The sequence below is a fragment of the Chamaea fasciata genome, unplaced genomic scaffold, assembly GCF_029207755.1.
Source record: "Chamaea fasciata isolate MVZ Bird 193981 ecotype frontalis unplaced genomic scaffold, bChaFas1.0.hap1 SCAF_16, whole genome shotgun sequence".
Classification (NCBI taxonomy): Eukaryota; Metazoa; Chordata; class Aves; order Passeriformes; family Sylviidae; genus Chamaea; species Chamaea fasciata.
Genome location: NW_027094101.1, coordinates 2,149,038 through 2,169,817, shown reverse-complemented (window position 1 = coordinate 2,169,817; position 20,780 = coordinate 2,149,038). Strand labels below are relative to the sequence as shown.

Sequence of the window (20,780 nt, the reverse complement as noted above, 5' to 3'; positions counted from 1 at the left end):
TTGGCTGTTGAAAGCAACACCTTTTTTTTTCTATTCTGTCAAGGCAGCTGAGCTGCAAATCCCCACAAATAGCATCAATTGTAAAACATGGGGGGAAAAAAAAAAGTTTATTTTCCCTGTACTTCAAAAATCTGAGTAATTAATATATGTCCTTGTTAATTGACCAGTCTGGAATGGCTAGGTTGTCTATAAAGAACGATTTTTGTGGCATGAAAGATGTGCCTGTTGCGAAGCAAAAGTCATAAATGTTAGGGATTACAGAGCTGTCGTTTCAGGCTATAAAGCGAATGCATTTAGGACAGAACTCTTCAAACCCCGGAAATGCAGCAGAGATGAGAAAGCCAGAGGCAAATCCAAGCTCATGTGTTTCTCCAAGAAGCTGAAAATTTTGATCAGCTATGAAGACACTTTGTATTAAATCAAGATTTTGGGGTTTGGGCAGTGGGATGTTCAGAGAACTGCGCATTTCAGTAGTGAGAGCTGGGGCAAGAAGAGTGAGCTACCTGCAGTCTGATGCTCCTGAGCTGTGTTATGTCTGCTGATTTAAGTTATAAGACCCTTTAAATAGCTAAATTAATCAGACACTTGAAAACAGTTGTTTTTAGTACAGAGTTTAAGAAAGTCTGTCCCAGCTTCGAACAGTGAAATTGCAGAGATTTATGGCAAAACACAAACCAGAGTTTTGGGCCTTGCTTTTTGTAGAATCCTGTTCTTCTTGATCCTAGAAGGTAGATTTACCTACAGGTGTGACAATGGATTGGTGTGGCAAGGAAAAAAATCAATCACATTCACAGTGACGATTATAAATCCTTCTCCTCTCCCTCTTTTATCTCTGGTACCTCAGCACTTGTCTTTCTCCCTGACAATCTCTGTGCCACTTGGTTCCCTTGAGATTGCCAAGGGAGTGCAAGAAATAAGGAATGTGCTCCTTGTTTGAGAGATGTTTGCAGGGTTGCTGCCATGGGAGCAGTGAAATACGGCATGAAAAGAAATTTAGAGACACTGAGATTAGAGGTGGGCAGGAAAAAGGGAATTAAAAATAAGAACTAGAGGAAGGAGAGATGAAACTCCACCTTGTGGGGAGGAGATTCAGATGGTTGGAGCAGGGGTGGGTGATGCACAGGTGGGGATGGTGTCAGGAACACAGATATTTCCCTGATACTGGATGGAGACAGCCATTACCTGGGATTGCTACCAAACTCTGCAGCTCCTGCTTAAGGTTCATAATGTCTTTGCACAGCTGGATGTCATCCATCCTGCAGAAACAGAAAAAGCATGGTCAGACATGCAAACCCCGCTCTGTGTTGAAGGAATTGGCCAGATCTCATCTGAATACACGACCCTGGGCCTGGAAGGGGATCCTGACACTCTTCACTCACCCAGCTCGACAGAAAAGCAAAGGGATTTGATACTGAATGCCCTTTGAGCCCTTCATTACTTGTCTCACTGGCTCTAATTTGTGTGTAGGTTCATACCTGTCACTGTGGATAATTGCAGATGCCTTTTACTTTCTTGAGCATCAGAGAACATTCTGGAATGGGCACCTGTATCCAGGTGTGCCATATTGCACTTATTGCAGCAAGAGTTTTCACTAGGGAAAGAGCACGAATAGCAGAGAGCCTGGGAAGGGGCAGCAGAGGGTGATGCATTATTTGGCACAGCCAGGGCAAGGTTCATATTCTACTACCAGCCTTCTCTGGGACCTTACTAATAATTGAGCTCTGACACCAGAGATCTGGAAACTGTCATATTTTGGCATTTATCTATTTTTGAGGTTTTGTGCCTTGGGTGAATGTCCTCCATGGTTGATGCTGAATGCTTCAAATCCTCGGTATGTGCAGAAAGTCCATTAATGTTAAGACACAGAGAACTTTTTTTTTAAAGTAACATTAGCAGGAACTGGCACCTTCAGTTCTCATTGAAACTGCTGCTTCTCCTGAGAGCTGCCACGCTGAATCATTCCCCTGGAAGGCAGCAGCCTTCATCATTAGCTTCCTGGCACAGGTTTTATTTCAGTGTCTCAGCCACAGTGGCAGCCAAGGCTCAGGTGTTGGCTCCAAGGGCAGCATCTGGGGCTCCCATTTTGAAATCACCCCCTGAAGAGCACAAAAGCCAGCCTGTGTGATTAATTGTACATTCTCAGCTCGGCTCTCACCAACACTCTCCTTGCCCAGGCATCTCTGAGCTCTGTTTTCTACAGTCCTGTGCGTGAGGGGTGGGTTGGCTGTTGCCTGAGCACCTGAAGAGCCAGCAGAGCAGGGGCTGTCACTGAGGTATTTCTGGAGAGCAAGGCTGAGGGATTCGAGGGTGTGTGTACCTGAGAGCCAGCCCCCAAAGGACAATGCAGCCAAATTATTGAATTAAGTGAGGAGCGGAAAAAGTAGGTGTTTCTGGCACAAATAAGACTTTAATCACAACCCAAGAGCTTTTATTCTCCTCGCCGCCTCTGCAAGGAGCGCAGGTCTCCGCAGGGAGCTGTCCTTCAGCTGCTTTGCTCCTGTTAGTAAAGCATGTTGATCCTTCTATTATTTGCTGCTTGGGTTAACTCCGTCTTGCCTGTTCTGCAACTCACACTGTGCCACGACAGCTCCTCCTGCTGCCTTTTTACTCCTCTCCTCCCAAAATGCGACTGTGAAATACCTCCCCTAATAACCCTTATTGCTGACCTCTTTTCCTTCTTTGTGTACCCCTGTCACTTCCACTGGGATCTGCTCCTTCACTGCCCATCTGCCTTGGAAGACTTGGTTTTACTGGGAAGATCAGCATGTTTGCCTCAGGACTGTGCAGGGTCCTTTGCTCTGTGTGTTCAGGACACTTGGAGGCAGAGATGTTTTTACTGATGACTGTTTTTACTTAGGCTCCCCATATTACTCACGCTCATAACAAGCAAAGCCTGCTTTCCTCCTGAGATCCATCACACTAAATGGTACTGGAATTACTTTTATCAATTAATCTTAAAGGCTGTCCTCCCAGGAGAGTCAGTATTGCAAACGTGTGTGGGATATGAGCAAGCCTCACAGCTCCTTATCTATCCAGTGTTCATGCACTGTGGGTGTCATCTTCATACATTTGACTAAGATGACCATGCCTAACAAAGATGACCGTTTCTTGGCGAGAAATGTTCAATATTGAACTGCTGTATTCAAATGATGTTGAGCCACACTCTCAACTACTGAAGAGAACAGTGAGTTTCCACGAAAGAGAACTCTGTGATAGACAAGAGAGGATTTTTTTTTTCTGATTCAGAAGATTTGGCTTCATTCTGAGAAGCTCTGAAATATACTAATTAAAATACTTTACTACATCAGTTTGGCTCCCTGCCCTCACTAAGGAACTCCAAAAAGCTAATGGCACTGCTCTTCTCTGAGGATTTTCAGGAATTTAAAATATCACCAGCAGTATATTCCAAGTGAGCAAGATCATTCGTGTTCAGTATTCCCTACAGACCCTGTGCCTAATTTGTGGCAAAGGTACTGGCCACGTGTTGCAGCTTTCATTGCACTTTCATCCCATGATTTTGGCTGGTTTTTAATCTGACTGCAGAGCATGTCGCTGGTATTCCTCATATATTCTTAGCATCTCTTTTTCCTGAGACCTAAACTTTGTTCCTGCCTTGTAACACACAGCAGGGAAGTAAATCCGTGGCCAAAGCACTTTAGGTCTGTAACAGCTCTGTGACCACACAAATTCCGAAGATCATAAGTCAGATGACCTCTCCAGAGTCCCAGTTCTGCAGGCTGGTGCATTGTGCTGCTGGACAAAAACTGAACCTACCATCTGCACCAATCCCCTTAAGCACATGGAACATCTTTCCTCCCATCTGTGTCAAACAGCCTTTGTGTTTCATCCACTCCACAGTGCTGATTAGGAAAAAAAAGTCATTAAAAAAAAGGTTAAATGACGAAAGGGAGGGCTGAAGGACTTACGGGGCCATGCCAAAGCTTCATCTATCTGACTTAACGAAAGCAGGATCTATGGCTGCTTGTAACTATAAAGCAGATCCCACATCTGCTAGCAAATAATCCTGAATGCAGGGTGACAGGTGCTGCCCTGGGCAAGAGTTGCCTTGTTGCCCTTGAAGAAAAGGGAAGAAGAGGAAATCCTAGAAAAGAAATCTCTTGGAAGGCCATTCAGTCTGGTACGATGAACCTTCCTTTCTTTCTCCCTTGTGCTCTGGATGTTGGATGTGAGCAGTTACAGGAGTCCCAGAAGAAGTTAATGCTGCTTCTGGAAAAAAAAAAAAATCCCAGTGCATTTCTCATTTGGAAGCTGGATGGTCGGCAGGATTTGACTGAGAGCATCTTGGTATTACCATCAGACCTCTTTAGGAAGTAAAAAGAGCTTTTGGAAATCTTAAGGAGAGCAGCAATCTGCAAAGTAGAGGAGAAAAAATTCCTTTGCATCCCCTACCCTACAGAGGGTCTCTCTCTTCTCTGGAAGAGATGGTACGTTCTTTCCAGTCCCTTTGAAAACACTTTTCAGATTGTAGAAAAAACATCAGTGAAGCAAACAGCATTTACAATACGGCAGTTTTTCCTCCAGAGCTGAGCTTTAAATGTCTGCCCAGGAATCCTAAACACATGGGTTATGAGTATGATAAAACATTTCTCTGGTTAGGAGCCCAAATCCATTCCTGGAGTAATTGCAATAGTATTGAACAAGGGATGAATTCTCAGGGTGCTTTCGTGTATTCCTGACACGCTGTCTGCACTTGTGCTTTTCTCTTTCTTGACGGCTCATTGCAGAACCCCCTCTGTATGCCTGGAGATATCACACAAGCACGTATTATTCTTTTCTCTCTTGGTATTTCAAGCTATATCATCACAACCTACAAGCAGACTCTCTTTTTGCCAGGAAAAAAAAAAAAAACACAACAAAACCCCCCAAACCTCATAATGAATAAACAGCGCGAGCAGAAGATTTTCTGAACATGTGACAAAATGACAGGAAAATAAGTGGGTCGGGGAGCCTGCAGTGCTCTGGCACAGTGACTCAGCCCCATTACATGTTTCTGTGGTCCAGCTACCAGGGGAGAGTGCCCCGAGCACTGTCACTGCCACCCCATCCAGCAGAGAGGTGACAGCATGAGTCACCTCTGCTGAGCACCATCTGCGCCCAGGGGGAGCAGGGCATGCAAACAGAGCACAGCCCTCCCATTCAGCTGTGCCCTCAAAGGCTGTGCAAGATGATGGGAGGCAGGACTTGAAAAAGAAACATTCTGTACCAGACACAAAAAGAATTGTTTTTTGGTTTGTTTCAGTAGAAATTATTCCTCAGCAGCTGAGGAGTTTTTCCGGCTTCTTTTCAGCCAAGGTAGAAAACCGAATTCCCCAGTGTAAGACCTAGGTGACATCTAGAGACATGCATAGGAAAAAAAAGCAAAAATTAGAGTGAAAGCTCATTGAAAAATCACCAACCCCCACGTCCCCCTTAATGGTCAGCCAAAAAAAAGGAGATGGCCAACAAGACTGACAAATACTTCATATTTGAGTGTAAGAACTATTAGTAACACCTGCATAAGCATCAAATATCATTTCCATTGATTTCAGGATGAGCAGAGCAGTTCAGTGTGTCTAGAGAGCTTCTGCCTTTGCTGAGTGACTTTCAAAGCTAGAAATAGATCTGTGCTCCCTCTAGCATGTCTATAAGTGGAGGTCTGAGATTGCTTTGTTTTCTGTTATTGGATTAAAGTGCTTGAAGTTAAAAAAGGAACGTAGACTGGGTTTGCTGGTTTCCTTCCCTCTCTTCCAGGAGGGCTTGCAGGCATTTAGCTTATTTTTAGTTCTGTTTTAATACACTCCTGCCCCAGGAGTAAAATGCTTGTAATTGTTGGAGTTTCTGAAGACTTTGATAGTGCCAGCCCAGGAGCTGGCCTGAGAGTCAGGTGTCATGCTAAGTCACAAGCTGACATGGTTACGTAACTGAAGGTGTCCATGTAGGGGTAAAAAGATCATCTCCTTGGTGGCGTCTCCAGTGAGCGTGCTGAACCAGCCAAGAGCAACCAGCAATGACGGAGAAATCCGGGGGGTTGAAGTAAAGGGATGTGTAGAAATAAAGAGAATTGCTACAGAGATGGGGATGATGTCAAGACGCAGATTTGAGGGACTTCAGTGGAGGCTGCATTTGAGTTCTGCAGGTGTTTTTGGCTTTGTCAAAGCTGTGGGGAATCCGCAAAGGTGAAAGTGTTCTTGGGACTACTAGAGCACAATGAATTTATAGAATCATGGAACTGTTACGGTTGGAAAATGTCTCTATGATTATAGAGCTCACCAGTTACCTCAGCACTGCCATGTTCACCACCACACCACGTCCCCAGGTGCCACATGCACACGGCTTTTGAACACTTCCAGGGATGGTGACTTCACCACTGCCATGGGCAGCTGTTCCAATGCCTGATCACCCTTTCAGTCAAAAACATTTTTTCCTTCTATCCAATCTAATCCTTCCCTATACAATTTGAGTCCATTTCCTCTTGCCTTGTTGCTTGTTATGTGGGAGAAGAGACCGACCTCCACCTGATGCTCCTCTTCTACATTTGACTCCTTTTTGTCCCTGCCAGCTTGGCTTAGTTACTTAAATCTTCCAATTTTAAATCTGTGAGATCACAGGCAACATTTAATGAATACAGAACACGTAGTTTGAGTCATTACGGTGTGTGTTTATCACATTGTTATTTAGCTCAGCACCTGGTGCTGCTGGGGCTGGAGGACACAGAGCTGGCAATCAAGGTAACAGATTGCTGACCAGCCTGCTTGGCAGGGCAGCTCACAGATCACAGGTCCTGTGATTAACTCGCACTATTAAAGTGTCTAACTTTTCTTGTCGAAAGTGCTCTCTGCTGGAGGAGCAGTGCCTAGAAGCTACTGAACCACAACTTGCACAGTGATGTAATTCAGCTATTGTTTCAGAGAGTTGGAGATGGCATTTGAAATTCTCAGTCCCAAAAGGGTCATATTTAAGGTACATTTCACATAAATTCAGAACGGTGTCTAGAGAGGCTGTCTGTTTTTCATTTTCACTGACATTGCTGAATTCTCTCGAGCTTGGCCATCTCCTCTGCCAGTTGCGAAGTTTTACTATGAATCAGTAGCAACAAGAGGAGTTCTCCTGAAATTGCCCCACTGTGGAGGGGAATATTTCCCCATGTGGCAAAAACTGACTAAGTTAATTTGTCTGAAAACTTACAAACAGAGAAGTCAGATTTAAATTCACAAGTGTCAGTCCTTTGCAGCAGCACACAGAGGATTCTATGCAAAAGCAGAGGGCCTGGTCCATTTAAACTACTCTGGTAGTTCTATTTTTGGATATTAGGCACTGGAAGGAGGAAACTCTAGGTCTGACTGTGCATTGTCTCCAGCAGAATCAATGATGCATTTCCTTCTTCATTTGCCTTCGTGTTTGACCTTTTCTTATTTTTAAAACCAGAAAAGCAACTATATTTGTTATCACAGCCGAAAAGAATATAAAGGTTTCTGGTACAAAATTAAACACTGACAGTCCCTTCCAGGGCTTTTCAATTTACTGGTTACTCTCCTGTTTATAGCAGAAGACAAGTGAGAAGGACCAGTGAAATACCACAGGGCAAGAGGGGCACTTTATGACAGAACATCCTTGCCTAGAGGAAGCTCCGCTGTCCAAAAGGGGCCAAGGGTCTGTAAGTGCCACAAGTGCCTGATGTGCTGGGGTGGTCTCAGGGGACAACCCACTGTACCTTCCACTCCTGCAAACCAGAGCACAGGTAGCCAAGAACTGGGAAGGGGAAAACAGTTTGGGATAAAGGGTTACATCTGGAAAGAGAGTGCTAAATTTCTGCATTAAAAATGACCATGTCAAAAGTCAAAGCTGCTCCCTCTTCTATTAACAGCATTTTGTGACCACCACAACACATATTCAACGTAGAAAATGCTGTTGAAAGGAAATGCTCTGTTAAAGAACTATTTTTCTAGCTGTCCAACAGAGGCAATAATTAAATTTTTTTCTAAGACAAAAACGTCTCAACTACCAAGCTTACAATTACTTAAATACCTTCTGAATTATATATTTATCATTACACGCCACTAAAAAATTGCTTTACCTTCCAGAGTATTTTAATGTACCATTTTTACAACCACACGTCTGAAAGTATAATGCTGTGTTTTCCTCCAGGGTTGACGGTTTGCTGTCGAACAGGGCAAAGGAGATGGTCTGCAGAGAGATCAAACCGAGCTCAGGCACCTTCCTTCCTCTCGGAGAGCTGATCTCTGTACTTTTAGCTTAAACTGCACAGTCCAGAACTTGCAATTCTGTCCTGAACTCATCTTCTTGAGGCTTCCAGGCTTCCATGCGAGGAGCTGGGAGACTTGGCAGAGCTGGACCTTACAGGAATTCCCAGCTCTACAGTGAGCTCACTGACACCCCTGGGGCTCCCAGACCCTTGGCAGTCCCCCTGAAATGCTGCTCCTAATCCCAGAGGCCTCCAGCTTTGACTGTCTGACAACCTGCGTTACAAAACCACGTTTTGCAGTTTCCTGGTTATTTCCTCGGGGACTCTGGTTATTTGCAATGTGCTTGGGAGGCAAAACTCAATGGGGACAGACAGTCACAGCCACAACCTCACCCTGTCTTGCAGAAGAGCCTGTGTCGCCCCAGGCTCTATCAGAGGGACAGCCGTGGTGTTCCTCTTACAGCTGGGCTTGGATTTTTTCCTACTGCTGCCTTATCTTATGCAGCTGCCAACCTGACATTTATATGTATTGAGTAATATGTATCATCACACAACTGCATCCTTCTCTACAGCCTCCCCAAGCCCATCCTATGTTCCTAGAGCAAAATACAATCAGGAAGGGGAAAAAAAAAAGGAAGGAAATCACAGTAAGTGATAACTCTATTGTTAAGATTCCAGAATTGTGAAGGAGAAAAGATTTATTGCTCCTTTCCATGAAAAGATGGATCTTATCAGAAAACACTGACAACAACGACAGCTCTATTCATGAACAAAAACTTCGTTTTGATGGTCTTACTTATTATCTTATTACACTGCAGTAACAGCAAGGTGCCAAACTCAGAGAAAAGTACCAGATGCTGAACACTAAGGAAACAGTCCTAAGGGAATTCACTGCTTCACCTTAGATGACAGAAAACAGCTAATATGCAGTACAAAGAAAAAAAAAGGAGCAGCAAAAGAATCAAAAGTACCCAAGAAAGCAAAAGTCAGAAAACCTGCTTAGCAGTAATATAACCAGTGAGTTCCCGCTGCTCTTCACACCTCTGAGAGCCTGTTTTATCCCCTTCCACTCTCCCTCCCTCTCACCCTTCCCCAGGGTGATGCTCAGTGTGGGGCTCTGTTGCCATGAAGCCACTGAGAATTCAGAGCTGATGTCACATTAGTGAGACACTTGTAAGAGTGTTAAAGAGTATTTGGTTCAAAAAGGAATTAAAATTTGCAATGAACTTTGTTCATACACAGACAGCGATTACTGCTGCCTTTTCTCACCTGAGAATGGAACACTCCACGTACACATTTTTGCAGTATTTGCGCCATTACTTTCAGCCAGTCATGAGACTGTTTGTTTCATATTCCCACTTTGCGTCTATTAGATTTACTGCGCTCAAATTAAAACATGGGGTTTCTAAGTTGGTTTATTTAAGGTTGTCATCCCCAAGGGAATTAACCTCCCACTTCAGCAGTTCTTGTGTACTCTGGTGTTCCTTCCCTTTGCAGTGGTTGCATTAAGGCAGGCGATCAGCAGAAAAACCTCTCTGTATTTAAAATACCAGTGTGCTGTGCACACTGCAAATGACACAAAGATGAGAATCCTATCTAACCTCTGTGGATGCTGTTGTTCTTAAAAGGAATATAGACTTTACATTTTTCTCCATGAATTTGCCCCAAGTTTGAGATTGCACCATTATACCCAATACACTCCAGAATGATCATAACTGACTATCCCACCTCCAACTACTCCCCGCAATGGATACATCAATATCACAGCAGGACAAGAGAGATTTATGAAATTTTGCAAACTGAGAGAAGGATAAAGGTTAAAAAGGCAAGTAAAGAAAAAGTAAGCCTGATTTGAAGCAAGAAAAAAAAAAACCCCAAAACAAACTAGGAATAAATTATGTTCTCTGGACAGCTAATGAAGCTGTGGGACTGCAAAGTCAAGTTGCAGCAAACTTTCCTACATAAAAAGTCTGGGATTTCTGATTAAGTAAGCAAGCTGATTTTACTGATTAAGTAAGCAAACATAATAGTGTCAAATGGTCTAAAATCCTGAATAGAACTATGGAGAATTTGGATTATGTAGATGTTGTGAGCACTCTGGAGAAGAGGGAGTCATCTACTAATGTGCAGTGAGAGTGCACGCAGATAATGACCAGTTGGAATTCTGAATTTGGCCTCTTCACAGTATCAGTTTAGTGATGTAATAACCACACAGACATTAAGCAAATACACCAGTGTATTTATAGCCTTTTTACAGATAAAAAAGAAAGAAAAAGTTTAATGAGTAAAAAGCTTTCGGTAATTGCCTAAAGCAACCTAATAGGGCTTTATGTTTAATATCTTCTATTCCCTATGCATTAAAAAACTGCCATTCAGTATCACCTGCATGGCAGAAATAACCATCCCAAGACAGGCGGAACTTGCACAGTTTTAGTTCAAGGTCATCCAATAAAGCTGGCTTCAAGCTTTGCTTTCCATCTGCAAAAGCAGCAGTATCAGGCACTGGCAGATTTCCCACAGACTGTGTTTCATGATGACAGTGGATGCTGTTTTAGAAGAATCCCATGCCTTTCCACAGGAACAAGCGGTAACTGTCGCTGAGATGATCTCACCTTTACTAATAATATTTACTGGGTCCCAACATGCTAATGCATTTTAAAATGCATGGATTTTGCGCTACAAATGATTTTGAAGTTCGCTTTCGATCTGCTCTGTATCACGTAGAGGTCTGAGGGTTTGCTGCCTCTCCCTGTCAGCTAAGCTGAGCTGACACATGCATCATCCATTTTTACAACTGTGTCTTTCAGCACGGTGGATTTCCATGCCCCCAGCAATCCTAAGCTGCCTCTGAAGCCAAACACATCCACAGCAGCAACACCTTAAATGCGTGACAAAGAGAATGCTGCCCAAGCAGCTCCCTCAGCTTCTGGGTCTGTCATCTCACCAGGAAAGGAAAAAAAAAAAAAATGGAAGTGGGACAGGAGAATTAGAAAGGAAGAGACAGTGTGCATGTTCTGAAGTGGTGTCTGCTTTCCTCAACAGCACAGACAGATTGAACATTTACACTTTGACCCAAAACTCTTTTAATACAGAATGTTTTAAGAAAGGAGCTGAGAAGCAGAAGGGGGAATGCTGGCAGGCTATAAGCTGATTTTCTGTACATATTGTCTCCTTCATATCAATACACGCTGAGTTCTCAGCCATTCTAAAAACAAACCAAGAAGAGCTGGAGACAGCATATGACAGCTTCAAGCTATATTTTCATTTCCTGGGCTGGCTGGAGACGGACACAACAGCTCCTGGCATAATCTGATGAAATTTCATAGTATCAGTATCATTGAAGGAGAGATGCTACAAACAGCCACAATTTCTGCATATCCTGGACATATCCTGAGGAGGTTCATCCTGGGCACCAAGCAAGGCAGGGTCTGGAGACAAAAATAGGATTTGATAATGTAATTACAGACCAAATCACAGTGCATCTGCTCTGCTGTGACTGAGGTTGCCTGAGCTAAAATACGATTGTGCAATATAAATTGTGGCACTAGGTAATTGAGGAAGGCTTGATTTTATAATCTGAAAATTGTCTCCTTATAAACTTCAGGTAATTCTTCATAGCAAGCAGGTATTCAGCTAGAAGTGATGTGGATTTCCTGGGTATGAAGAGTACAGCTGCTTTCAGCTGCCCTCCTTTTCTTCAGCTCATTTTGCTTTCTTTGTTTCTTTGTATTGATAAAAAGAAAAACAAGAATTATCAGAAAACTGGCCTCTTACAAAGTATACACTACAGGATTAACTATTTCACTGTAGTATACAGCAAACAGATAAAAGAGTTCATCTGCTTTCCATGCTTTGCAAATCAAAAAAATTCAGGGGACAGGCTAAGAACAAGCTGTCACACATCTGATTTTATAGAGTTTCATGCAGCAGAATTTAAAAAGCCGTCTTTTGCAATAAAAATTATTACAAATTTGAAAATCAGGGACGTCAGTTGGAGTTTCTGTAGTGTATATTTTTGCTTCGCTTCAGAGTTCCAGAAAGTCACACTGTTTAAACGTTTCTTTGTGTGACAACACTTCATCTTTAAGTGCTATAGTTTTTAATTACTGAAACGAGGTCTTACATTATGTTTAGTGCACCGGTAAGGAATTTCCACTTGTCTCTGCAAGGCAGAGGAAAGAGTGTACAGAGGACTGAAAAGTAGTACGAAAGAGTGAAAAATCACATGTATTGAAACTGTACAGATATTTATGGTCTTCACTTAGAAAATTTTGCTGTTTCATTTTTTTAAACAGGGTAAAACCTGTTTCCACTGTTCTCACAGATGGTTTTTTCTCTATTTTGGGGAAGTTGTTTTTTTTTTTAATACAGTGATAGGCAGACTGCAGAAATATCTGTGCTCGTCTGGGAGTGAATCCTTGGTCTGCCACTAAAAACAAGTACGTGCTGCTGTGTGGGACAGCACATCATTTGTGGGTAGAGAGAGGCAGTGAAATTGCAACACGTTCCTAAAGGTATCTTCTGAATTTTAAAATTATTTTGATGGGTACTAGTACATGTCCAGCAGTCCACGGGTGCCTTCCAACTCAAGCTGCTCTGTGATTCCATGTTATGCCAAGGACCCCTCATGCAGAGTTTGGGTTGTTTGAAGAGACGCTTGCTATACAAACCACAGCTGAGGGATTGCCAGAAACAGCTTCACCTTACTGATGATCTCATACAGCAACAGGAACAGCTTTTCCTCGGTCACACACAAGAGTGAAAAGTGCACATCTGGACCTTGCTAGGGTTCTCTTCCAGTTGGGTTTGTTGTGGCTTTTTTTACTGGCTGATATGCTGACCTAGAGCAGTTCTCTGCCTAATGTCCTTATTTCATGGCTACCACATTTGCATCTTCTTCAAGGAAAACAGTAAATTCAATTAGCAGCCTTGGAGCAGATTCCATCCATGGATTAAACCTGCCAGAGGAAGAGCTTGCTGTGGTTTCCATCAGCTTGCAGTGTTTTGTTCTCTTATTCTTGAGTATTTTTAAACGCAGGGAAGAGCTGTGGCACCTGCTGGTGTGTGCAAGCAGAGCTGCCAGGCTGTGCCTGTGACAGGAGGGAGCCAGGGGCACCCTGGGGGCTGGGGACACACTCTGAGCACAGCTACAGAGCACTGCTTGCTTTAAGCGCAGCTACAGTGTACTTTGCCTGCTTTAGGAGCTGGCTGAATAAAAGGAATAAAAAGATCTGTCAGACAGCAAGAAGAACGAACCATTACTTTAAAAAATGTAGCTGGAAATGTGAGCTGTGGCTGGATGTGCAAGTGATACAGAATCATTTCATCGTGTTCATGCTTTCATAGGAACTATAAAAAACCCCCAATTTAACCCAAGTGAATTTCTTTTCTGTTGCTAACAGCACGAAAGGCAAAGAAGAGAATACAAACATACCACACAGTTTCTCTAATGCTGTGTGTGTTTTATCCTTGTGCTATAATTAAAGGCAAAGCTAAAGCAGATGCAAGAACTAAAGATGTGGTTCTCGTTACAGCTGCTCTGGCACTCCGTGGCCTGAGCGTAGGTGCAGGGCTGCTCGTTAGCAGTGTTCAAAGCTGAGTCTGCCTTAAACCTGGCTGAGGAGGCTCAGCTTCATGTGCTTGCTTGTATAGGTCATTCCCAGGGGAATCGAGCCCTGCCAGAAGAAATCAGTCACTAAAATTCATGACCTACATACGGACTTCTGGTCTTTGGATATTGGCAATTCATTTCTTCAGAAGTCAAATGGGGGGGAAAAAAAAAAGGCTACATATAAAGTCTTCCACAAAATGTCTATGTATTAGAGTTTATGTAATTTGCTTAGTGAAACAGACACGAAACTTGGACCACTGAGGTGACCACGACTTCTGCTGTTAATATCAGCAACAGGTCGTTAAAATACATTTGTCATTAAAAGATGTTTGTCATTGAAGACAAATGCAGCCAAGCCCTTCTGCCAGTGGAAACCATCCAGCATGAGAGGCAGTAAAGAACAGGTGCTGCCGTGTTACTTGGGTATCACTAGCAACATGCTTCTCTCCGGCCGTTTCATTCAGTGGCATTAACGAACTGAATTTAACTGCCTCAAGGATTAACGAGCAGAATCAGAATATTCTGCCACACAGCAGGGAGCAGCTGGGCTAGAAAGCCGTGCGAACATCCCTGGAAAAATGGTCATCTTGGTCTGCTGCAGCTGAAGGAACAAGAGGGCCTGTGGTTGTGCCTCTCCACGACTTGGAAAAGAGAAACCGGGGCCACCTCTGGCAGTGGCTGCCTCTGCCACCTGCCTGCTTTGCCAGGACTTTGGGCTAAGCCTCCTGGAGACTGCTGCTCACAAAAGCTTTCCTGCCTGTGCCAGGGAGAGGCTGGGAGTGCTCCCGGGCAGCTCCAGGCAGTGGGAGGATGAGATCTAACCCAGGAGGAGAACAGTTGCACAGTGTGAACGTCAGCTCTATTCCCTTTTCAATAAGCAAGCCCTCCTGTGTTAAATCCCTTACTCAAACAGCTGCCAGGCAATACAGAGTAAAGACTGGGAGCATGGGGAAAATGAAAAGAACAGACTGGATACCTGAACAAACAGAGCAATTGCTCTCGTTCACTGGGGCAGTTTATTTCAGGGCTTTGTTTGACGTAGAAAATGTCAAGAGAAGTGCAGAGTTCAACGATGAGGCTTCTTCCAGATTAAATTTATGTACAAACCGATAACCAAGTAGTTACTTGACTACCAGGAGTGACAAAACCTTTCCTGTACACTTTATTTGAACCACTGCGGCATTACTAAAGGTCAGTGCCGCTATTACCAGTCCTTGTTCCAAAGGTGTCTAAGCAGTGATTCAGGGCAGAAGTCTTCTGGGATCATACTCAAAGACAGATGTCTGCTGTTTGCAGAGGATTCCAGCTTCTGGCGATGCCACTCAGGGCACTAAAATTAACCTCCAGTGTAAGGGTCCAAGTACCAGTCCCCTGTACTTTAACATGAGCAGAAAGCCAGTGAGTTTTTTCAGGCTTTGTTAATGTCAGGGGTCTGAGTTCAGAAGGTTTTAGAGCTGCTGAAGTTCTTGGCCTGTTGGCAAAGGCATTTGTTTCTGGCCTCAGATAGTCACAGACTAAGGACACTTCAAAATAATACACTTCTTATTGATAAGTTCTGATCTTCTAAATTTGATGATTTAGGAATATTAACACTATTGCCTTCACCGTCAGAATTGGATTAATATTCATGAACCTTCGGTGAGGCTCCTATGCCCGACCTTTTTGGAAATTTTAAAAATCCCTCTTGGAGTACTGCTATTTAATTTGATATGTCAGAAAGTGGTTTTGTGTTCATAACTTAATGGCTTCCATTTAACAAATGTCAAATCTTGGCTGCTATTAGTGCAGAACACAGTGTGCTCTCTTGTGACATGAACTGTCTAAAGACCACGAATGAAGTAGGAATAAAGCCTGAATTAGGTTAGACTGTGGAAGCTTCAAATCCCCTACCTGTTGATATTTTGTTCAGACAAATATCCTTGCCACAAAGGACTGAAATCAGGTAGGAAAAGATGCTCCATAGACACGTACTTTGCTAAAGCTTCCTTTCGTAATGAAAAGAGATCCATTTTGTGCATTCTGCAAACCACGCTGAATAAAAAAAAAAGGTGCTGTGCTGAACAAAAAAAAAGGTAATTTCCTTTGCAACTACAAAAATCATTTCCCAAAGGCATTTTGTAAGTGCTCACCTAACTTGGATGCTCTTTATCTTTCTCCCTTTTAAAATGTCAAGCAGATAAAAGTCTTCTAAATACCATTCTTTCCTATTTTGATTAATTTTGCATAGTGTTTTCCCAGGAGGGTTGATACTTACATAAACCTGAGTTCTGATTCTCTTCTGACTAAGACTTCCCGAAGTCTCTGGATCTTTGCCATCTCCAGCTCAATTTCCTCAGGCATCATTGTTGTTTCAGCCATTGAAATGATGTCAAGTTGATCTGTGTGTGGAAGCAGAGAAAATGAATTAAGCCAGTCAGACTGTCTTAATGGTGTTTTTCAGGAATGTAAATTTAATCACAGAGCTACCTAACTACGGAGTAATTAATTCAAGCAGTAAAAAATATTCTAGCTGGATGCTGTTCTGGCTGGTTTCTCTATTGTTTTGCTCATTACCTGCAATGTAACCGTTTAGAAGTGAAATACTCCAGAGTGACAGTCATTTTGTTAGTCAGGCTCGATCATTCCTCTGAGGAATCCCAACCTGGTCCACAGCTCCATCCACAATTCCTTTCCTGACATCACCACAAACTGACGGCTACAAAACCCTCTCACAGCAATTACTTGCAGCTCTCAAGAGTCCTGCCTTGGTGCAGGCAACATAAACCCAGGAATGTTTCCCACTTTAACCCTTCTCCATGCCACTCCACCCTCGGAGCTAAAGCCCAGCCCCACCAAGAGGAGCCAAGGATGTGATCGGAAAGGATGCAGGACCTCATCCTGCGAGGGGCTCAGGGCCTCTCACAAGGACACTGAAATTGGTTGGGGAGACAAAAGGCACTTTGCAGCAAGAACTTGGCAGCTGGTAAGGCCAGGGTGCTCCTGTGATTATTTCTGCATAACTGATGTATTACCTCTGTAACCCAAAGAGAAATGGGGCAATGGACGGTGTTCCCTGAACGTAAAGCAACCAATTTATATAAGATGGGTTTGGAAAAAGAGCTGCTTGGCTGCTGGAAAACCCCATTCCAAGGGTTCATCACACTTGGCCTTCACTTTAAACAAGACTTTAGACACTGAGAAAACAGGTTGGCTGCCTATTTTGGTACCCAAACTGAGATATTCCTGAAAGAAGGCTTGTTTCAGCTGTACTGATTTGAAAAGGGGAAAATAGAGAGGTGAAAATGGACTCGGCATAATTATGCAGAAAACAGCAGACAAAAAGCCTCAGAAAACAAGCGGTTCAATTAATTAAGAGGAGACAAATTCTGAAGTCCCTCATGACAGACTAAGCACAGCTGAGAAGAATTTCTGACAAAAATTTGGAGCAGGAATGAAACTACAAAATCTCAGCAAACAGCCACTGTGTGAGCTGAGTTCATGGTTCTCCCAAAATGGAAGCAAAGGAAAAACATTCTATACTATATAAACAAAATCTATTTCCCTTGTATTTAAAAATAAATAAGATATTTTAAAGTTACCCTGCTAGTATTATCTGCAAGGCTTGACTTCATTTCTTAATGAAGAAAGTGGGGAAACAAATATTTTAAAATCACTTGTTTTTCAAGATAACGGAATCTTGAGGAAAAAAAAAAGTGAGAGGTTTTGAAGTGTCTGTCATGAGAGAAGAGCCACGTTTCAGTAGCTGTTTCTAAACTCAAATTGCGAAACTGGTCTGTAAAGTAAGGCTGTCTTGTGTGTCTGAACACACAAATGCTGCCTCTACAAGATGGATTTCCCTATTAGAAATCATGGTGTTTGTTGGAGTATATTTAGTCGATGTGTAGCCTAAATGTCATGAGGTTCTCACAGGCCCACCTCTCATTTTCACTGCTTGCCAGAAATACAAGCAGGAGATGGGAAGTTATTCTGATGCTACCATGAATTAAAGCAAACAACACTGGTAAATAGGAATATAAACCACAAATGAGTTACACAGGCTGTAAAATTAGCTCTCAAGAGCTCAGAAAACAGGGAAAAAAAAGAAAAAAAAAGAAGAAACTGATTTACTTGCACTCTGCAGCTCTAGGTGTAAGCGCCTTGGTGTCACCCCTCGTGTGGGGTCAGCCTCCACCCTGTGATTTCAACAATTCAGGACCAAACAAGCCTTATGCCCCAATGAGGTGCTTAAACCAGCACAGGAATTGGTGTGAGAGGCAGAAGTCTCCTCTGACCCCGTGCAGAACAGTCGGAGATTCTCCTTCACATCCCACCCGACTCGTGTGCTTGAACCAGAGCAAACACTTTTGAAAGCGATCCAAAATGACGCAGTGTTTCCAAACGAATCAAAAATGCAAGCAAGGCAGCAGAAGTTTCAAAGCGAAGGGGAAAAAATACAGGCAGCACTAGATATTAGTTCTCAGCTTGTCTGCAGACTCCAAGGAGAGGCTGGAGCAGTGGAATGGAGCAGAGGTGTGCACCGCGATCCTCACAAATCACCAGCCTCGCTGGGGCTCAGCTTCTCTGCTAACATCGTGGATAACTGGCCGAGCTGGCAGCAGCTGTGCTGAAGGATAATTAATTATTTGTCATAAAACGGTCTGAGCTCCTGGGATGTGAACCCCTGGGGAAGATTATGTTAACATTATTGGGCCTTTAAGTAAAGCTCTAACTCTGTCCCGGTGAGCAATGACACCTCTAGTGATTTGAGACGTGATTCAGAACAGCTTCACACGGAAGTCTCTTACATTTTCAGAAAAGAAAGAATGAACATTTCATTTTATTTAAAGCAGGCATGCAGTAGTCACCTATTTTTTAGCACATATTGAGGTTTTATTCTGGTAATGAGACAAAATTCATAAAGCAAAAGTGAAGACAACGCCGAGATTAGTCACAGCCAGAGACTGGATGAAACTATTTTGTCTGTTCTGCAACCTCCAGGATAATTTTCAGTGACAAAGAAACAAGTAAAATGATATTACTGTATGCACAAAAAGATACTGGCACGAAAATAATTACTATAAGGAAATAAAATTATCAAGCTATTACATACGGTGAGAGGGACTGAAGAGGTAAACCTGAATTATTTATGCATAACTTTGCTTCCATTTAAACGCAGACTGGTATAGTTAAACTGGGTATTAACTTAATGATCACACTTCATCCTCGGTGTGCCAGCCAGAAATAGAACAGTAGCCAGCTGTGTTTGAAAGCAACAGAAAAATAAATTGCCTATTAAGTCAATAAGTGCAAAGAAAACTTTAAAAGAAGCCTGAATCGACACAATGAGAAATGGGAGAACGCCTTACACCTGGTGTCAATAGACCAATTGCTGAGGGATGCTGTAATTAATGAGCAGCAAAGATCCTGCTGCTGTCACTCGCTGCCGCGCTGATGGTGGCCCCGTGGGACGGGCTCCCTGCGCTCCGCAGCCGTTTAATTGTCATTTGGGGCTGTCGCTGTCACTGCACGCCCCAGGGGCACGGCAAGGGGAGGTGTACCGCTAACACAAAGGGTCCCAAATCCCTGCTGCGGGAACGCAGGAGATGTCACTGTTCCTCTGGTGCCAGCAGCACGCTGGGCTGCGGGAACACCCCGGGCTGGGCTGCGGGAACACCCCGGGCTGGGCTGAGCTGAGCTGCGGGAACATCCCGGGCTGGGCTGCGGGAACATCCCGGGCTGGGCTGCGGGAACATCCCGGGCTGGGCTGCGGGAACACCCCGGGCTGGGCTGCGGGAACACCCCGGGCTGGGCTGCGGGAACATCCCGGGCTGAGCTGCGGGAACATCCCGGGCTGGGCTGAGCTGCGGGAACATCCCGGGCTGGGCTGCGGGAACACCCCGGGCTGGGCTGCGGGAACATCCCGGGCTGGGCTGCGGGAACATCCCGGGCTGAGCTGCGGGAACACCCCGGGCTGGGCTGCGGGAACATCCCGGGCTGAGCTGCGGGAACATCCCGGGCTGAGCTGCGGGAACATCCCGGGCTGGGCTGCAGGAACACCCCGGGCTGAGCTGCGGGAACACCCCGGGCTGGGCTGCGGGAACATCCCGGGCTGGGCTGCAGGAACACCCCGGGCTGGGCTGCGGGAACACCCCGGGCTGGGCTGCGGGAACACCCCGGGCTGGGCTGCGGGAACATCCCGGGCTGAGCTGCGGGAACACCCCGGGCTGGGCTGCGGGAACACCCCGGGCTGGGCTGCGGGAACATCCCGGGCTGAGCTGCGGGAACACCCCGGGCTGGGCTGCGGGAACACCCCGGGCTGGGCTGCGGGAACATCCCGGGCTGAGCTGCGGGAACATCCCGGGCTGAGCTGCGGGAACACCCCGGGCTGAGCTGCGGGAACACCCCGGGCTGGGCTGCGGGAACACCCCGGGCTGGGCTGAGCTGCGGGAACACCCCGGGCTGAGCTGCGGGAACACCCCGGGCTGGGCTGAGCTGCGGGAACACCCCGGGCTGGGCTGGGCTGCGGGAACACCCCGGGCTGGGCTGCGGGAACATCCCGGGCTGGGCTGCGGGAACATCCCGGGCTGGGCTGCGGGAACCCCCCGGGCTGGGCTGGAGCTGCAGGAACACTCAGAGGTGACCCGAAGCCTGCAGGCAGAAGAGCCCGGGGGAGCAGCTGCCTGGGGATGCACAGCAGTGCGGGGTCTGCCGGACCAGGGGCCTTCTCAGGACACTCCACGCTCTTCCCGTTGCTGGCTCTGTCGCTGTTGCAAACCCCGTCCCGCAGCGCTCAGGAGCCGTCCCAGCCGCTCGGCACGAGGCGGGCTCCGGCACAGCATCAGGATAACGGCCCAGCCCTCTGCCGCTTCCCTTTTTCAGCTTTGCCATGGGCGAGCCATCCTAAATGAGACTCAGTTCGTTCAGTCCACGACTGCTGAGAGCTCTTTAAAGGATGGTGGCACAGACCTGCTGCGTGACTTCTCTGAC

The 20,780-nt window shown here is 45.0% G+C and overlaps 1 protein-coding gene across 2 annotated transcripts in view; it reads right to left on the bottom strand.

Annotated features, from left to right (window-relative positions):
* The window catches only part of BMERB1 (bMERB domain containing 1), a 60,020-nt gene that overhangs the window by 6,468 nt on the left and 32,772 nt on the right, over positions 1-20,780 (bottom strand). For both annotated transcript variants that reach the window (XM_066198016.1, XM_066198013.1), the window contains exons 2-3: positions 16,069-16,192; positions 1,183-1,256 (exon numbers count right to left, since the gene is read on the bottom strand). In XM_066198016.1, the coding sequence (XP_066054113.1) occupies positions 1,183-1,256; positions 16,069-16,192 (198 nt within the window). The remainder of the gene's footprint in view (positions 1-1,182; positions 1,257-16,068; positions 16,193-20,780) is intronic.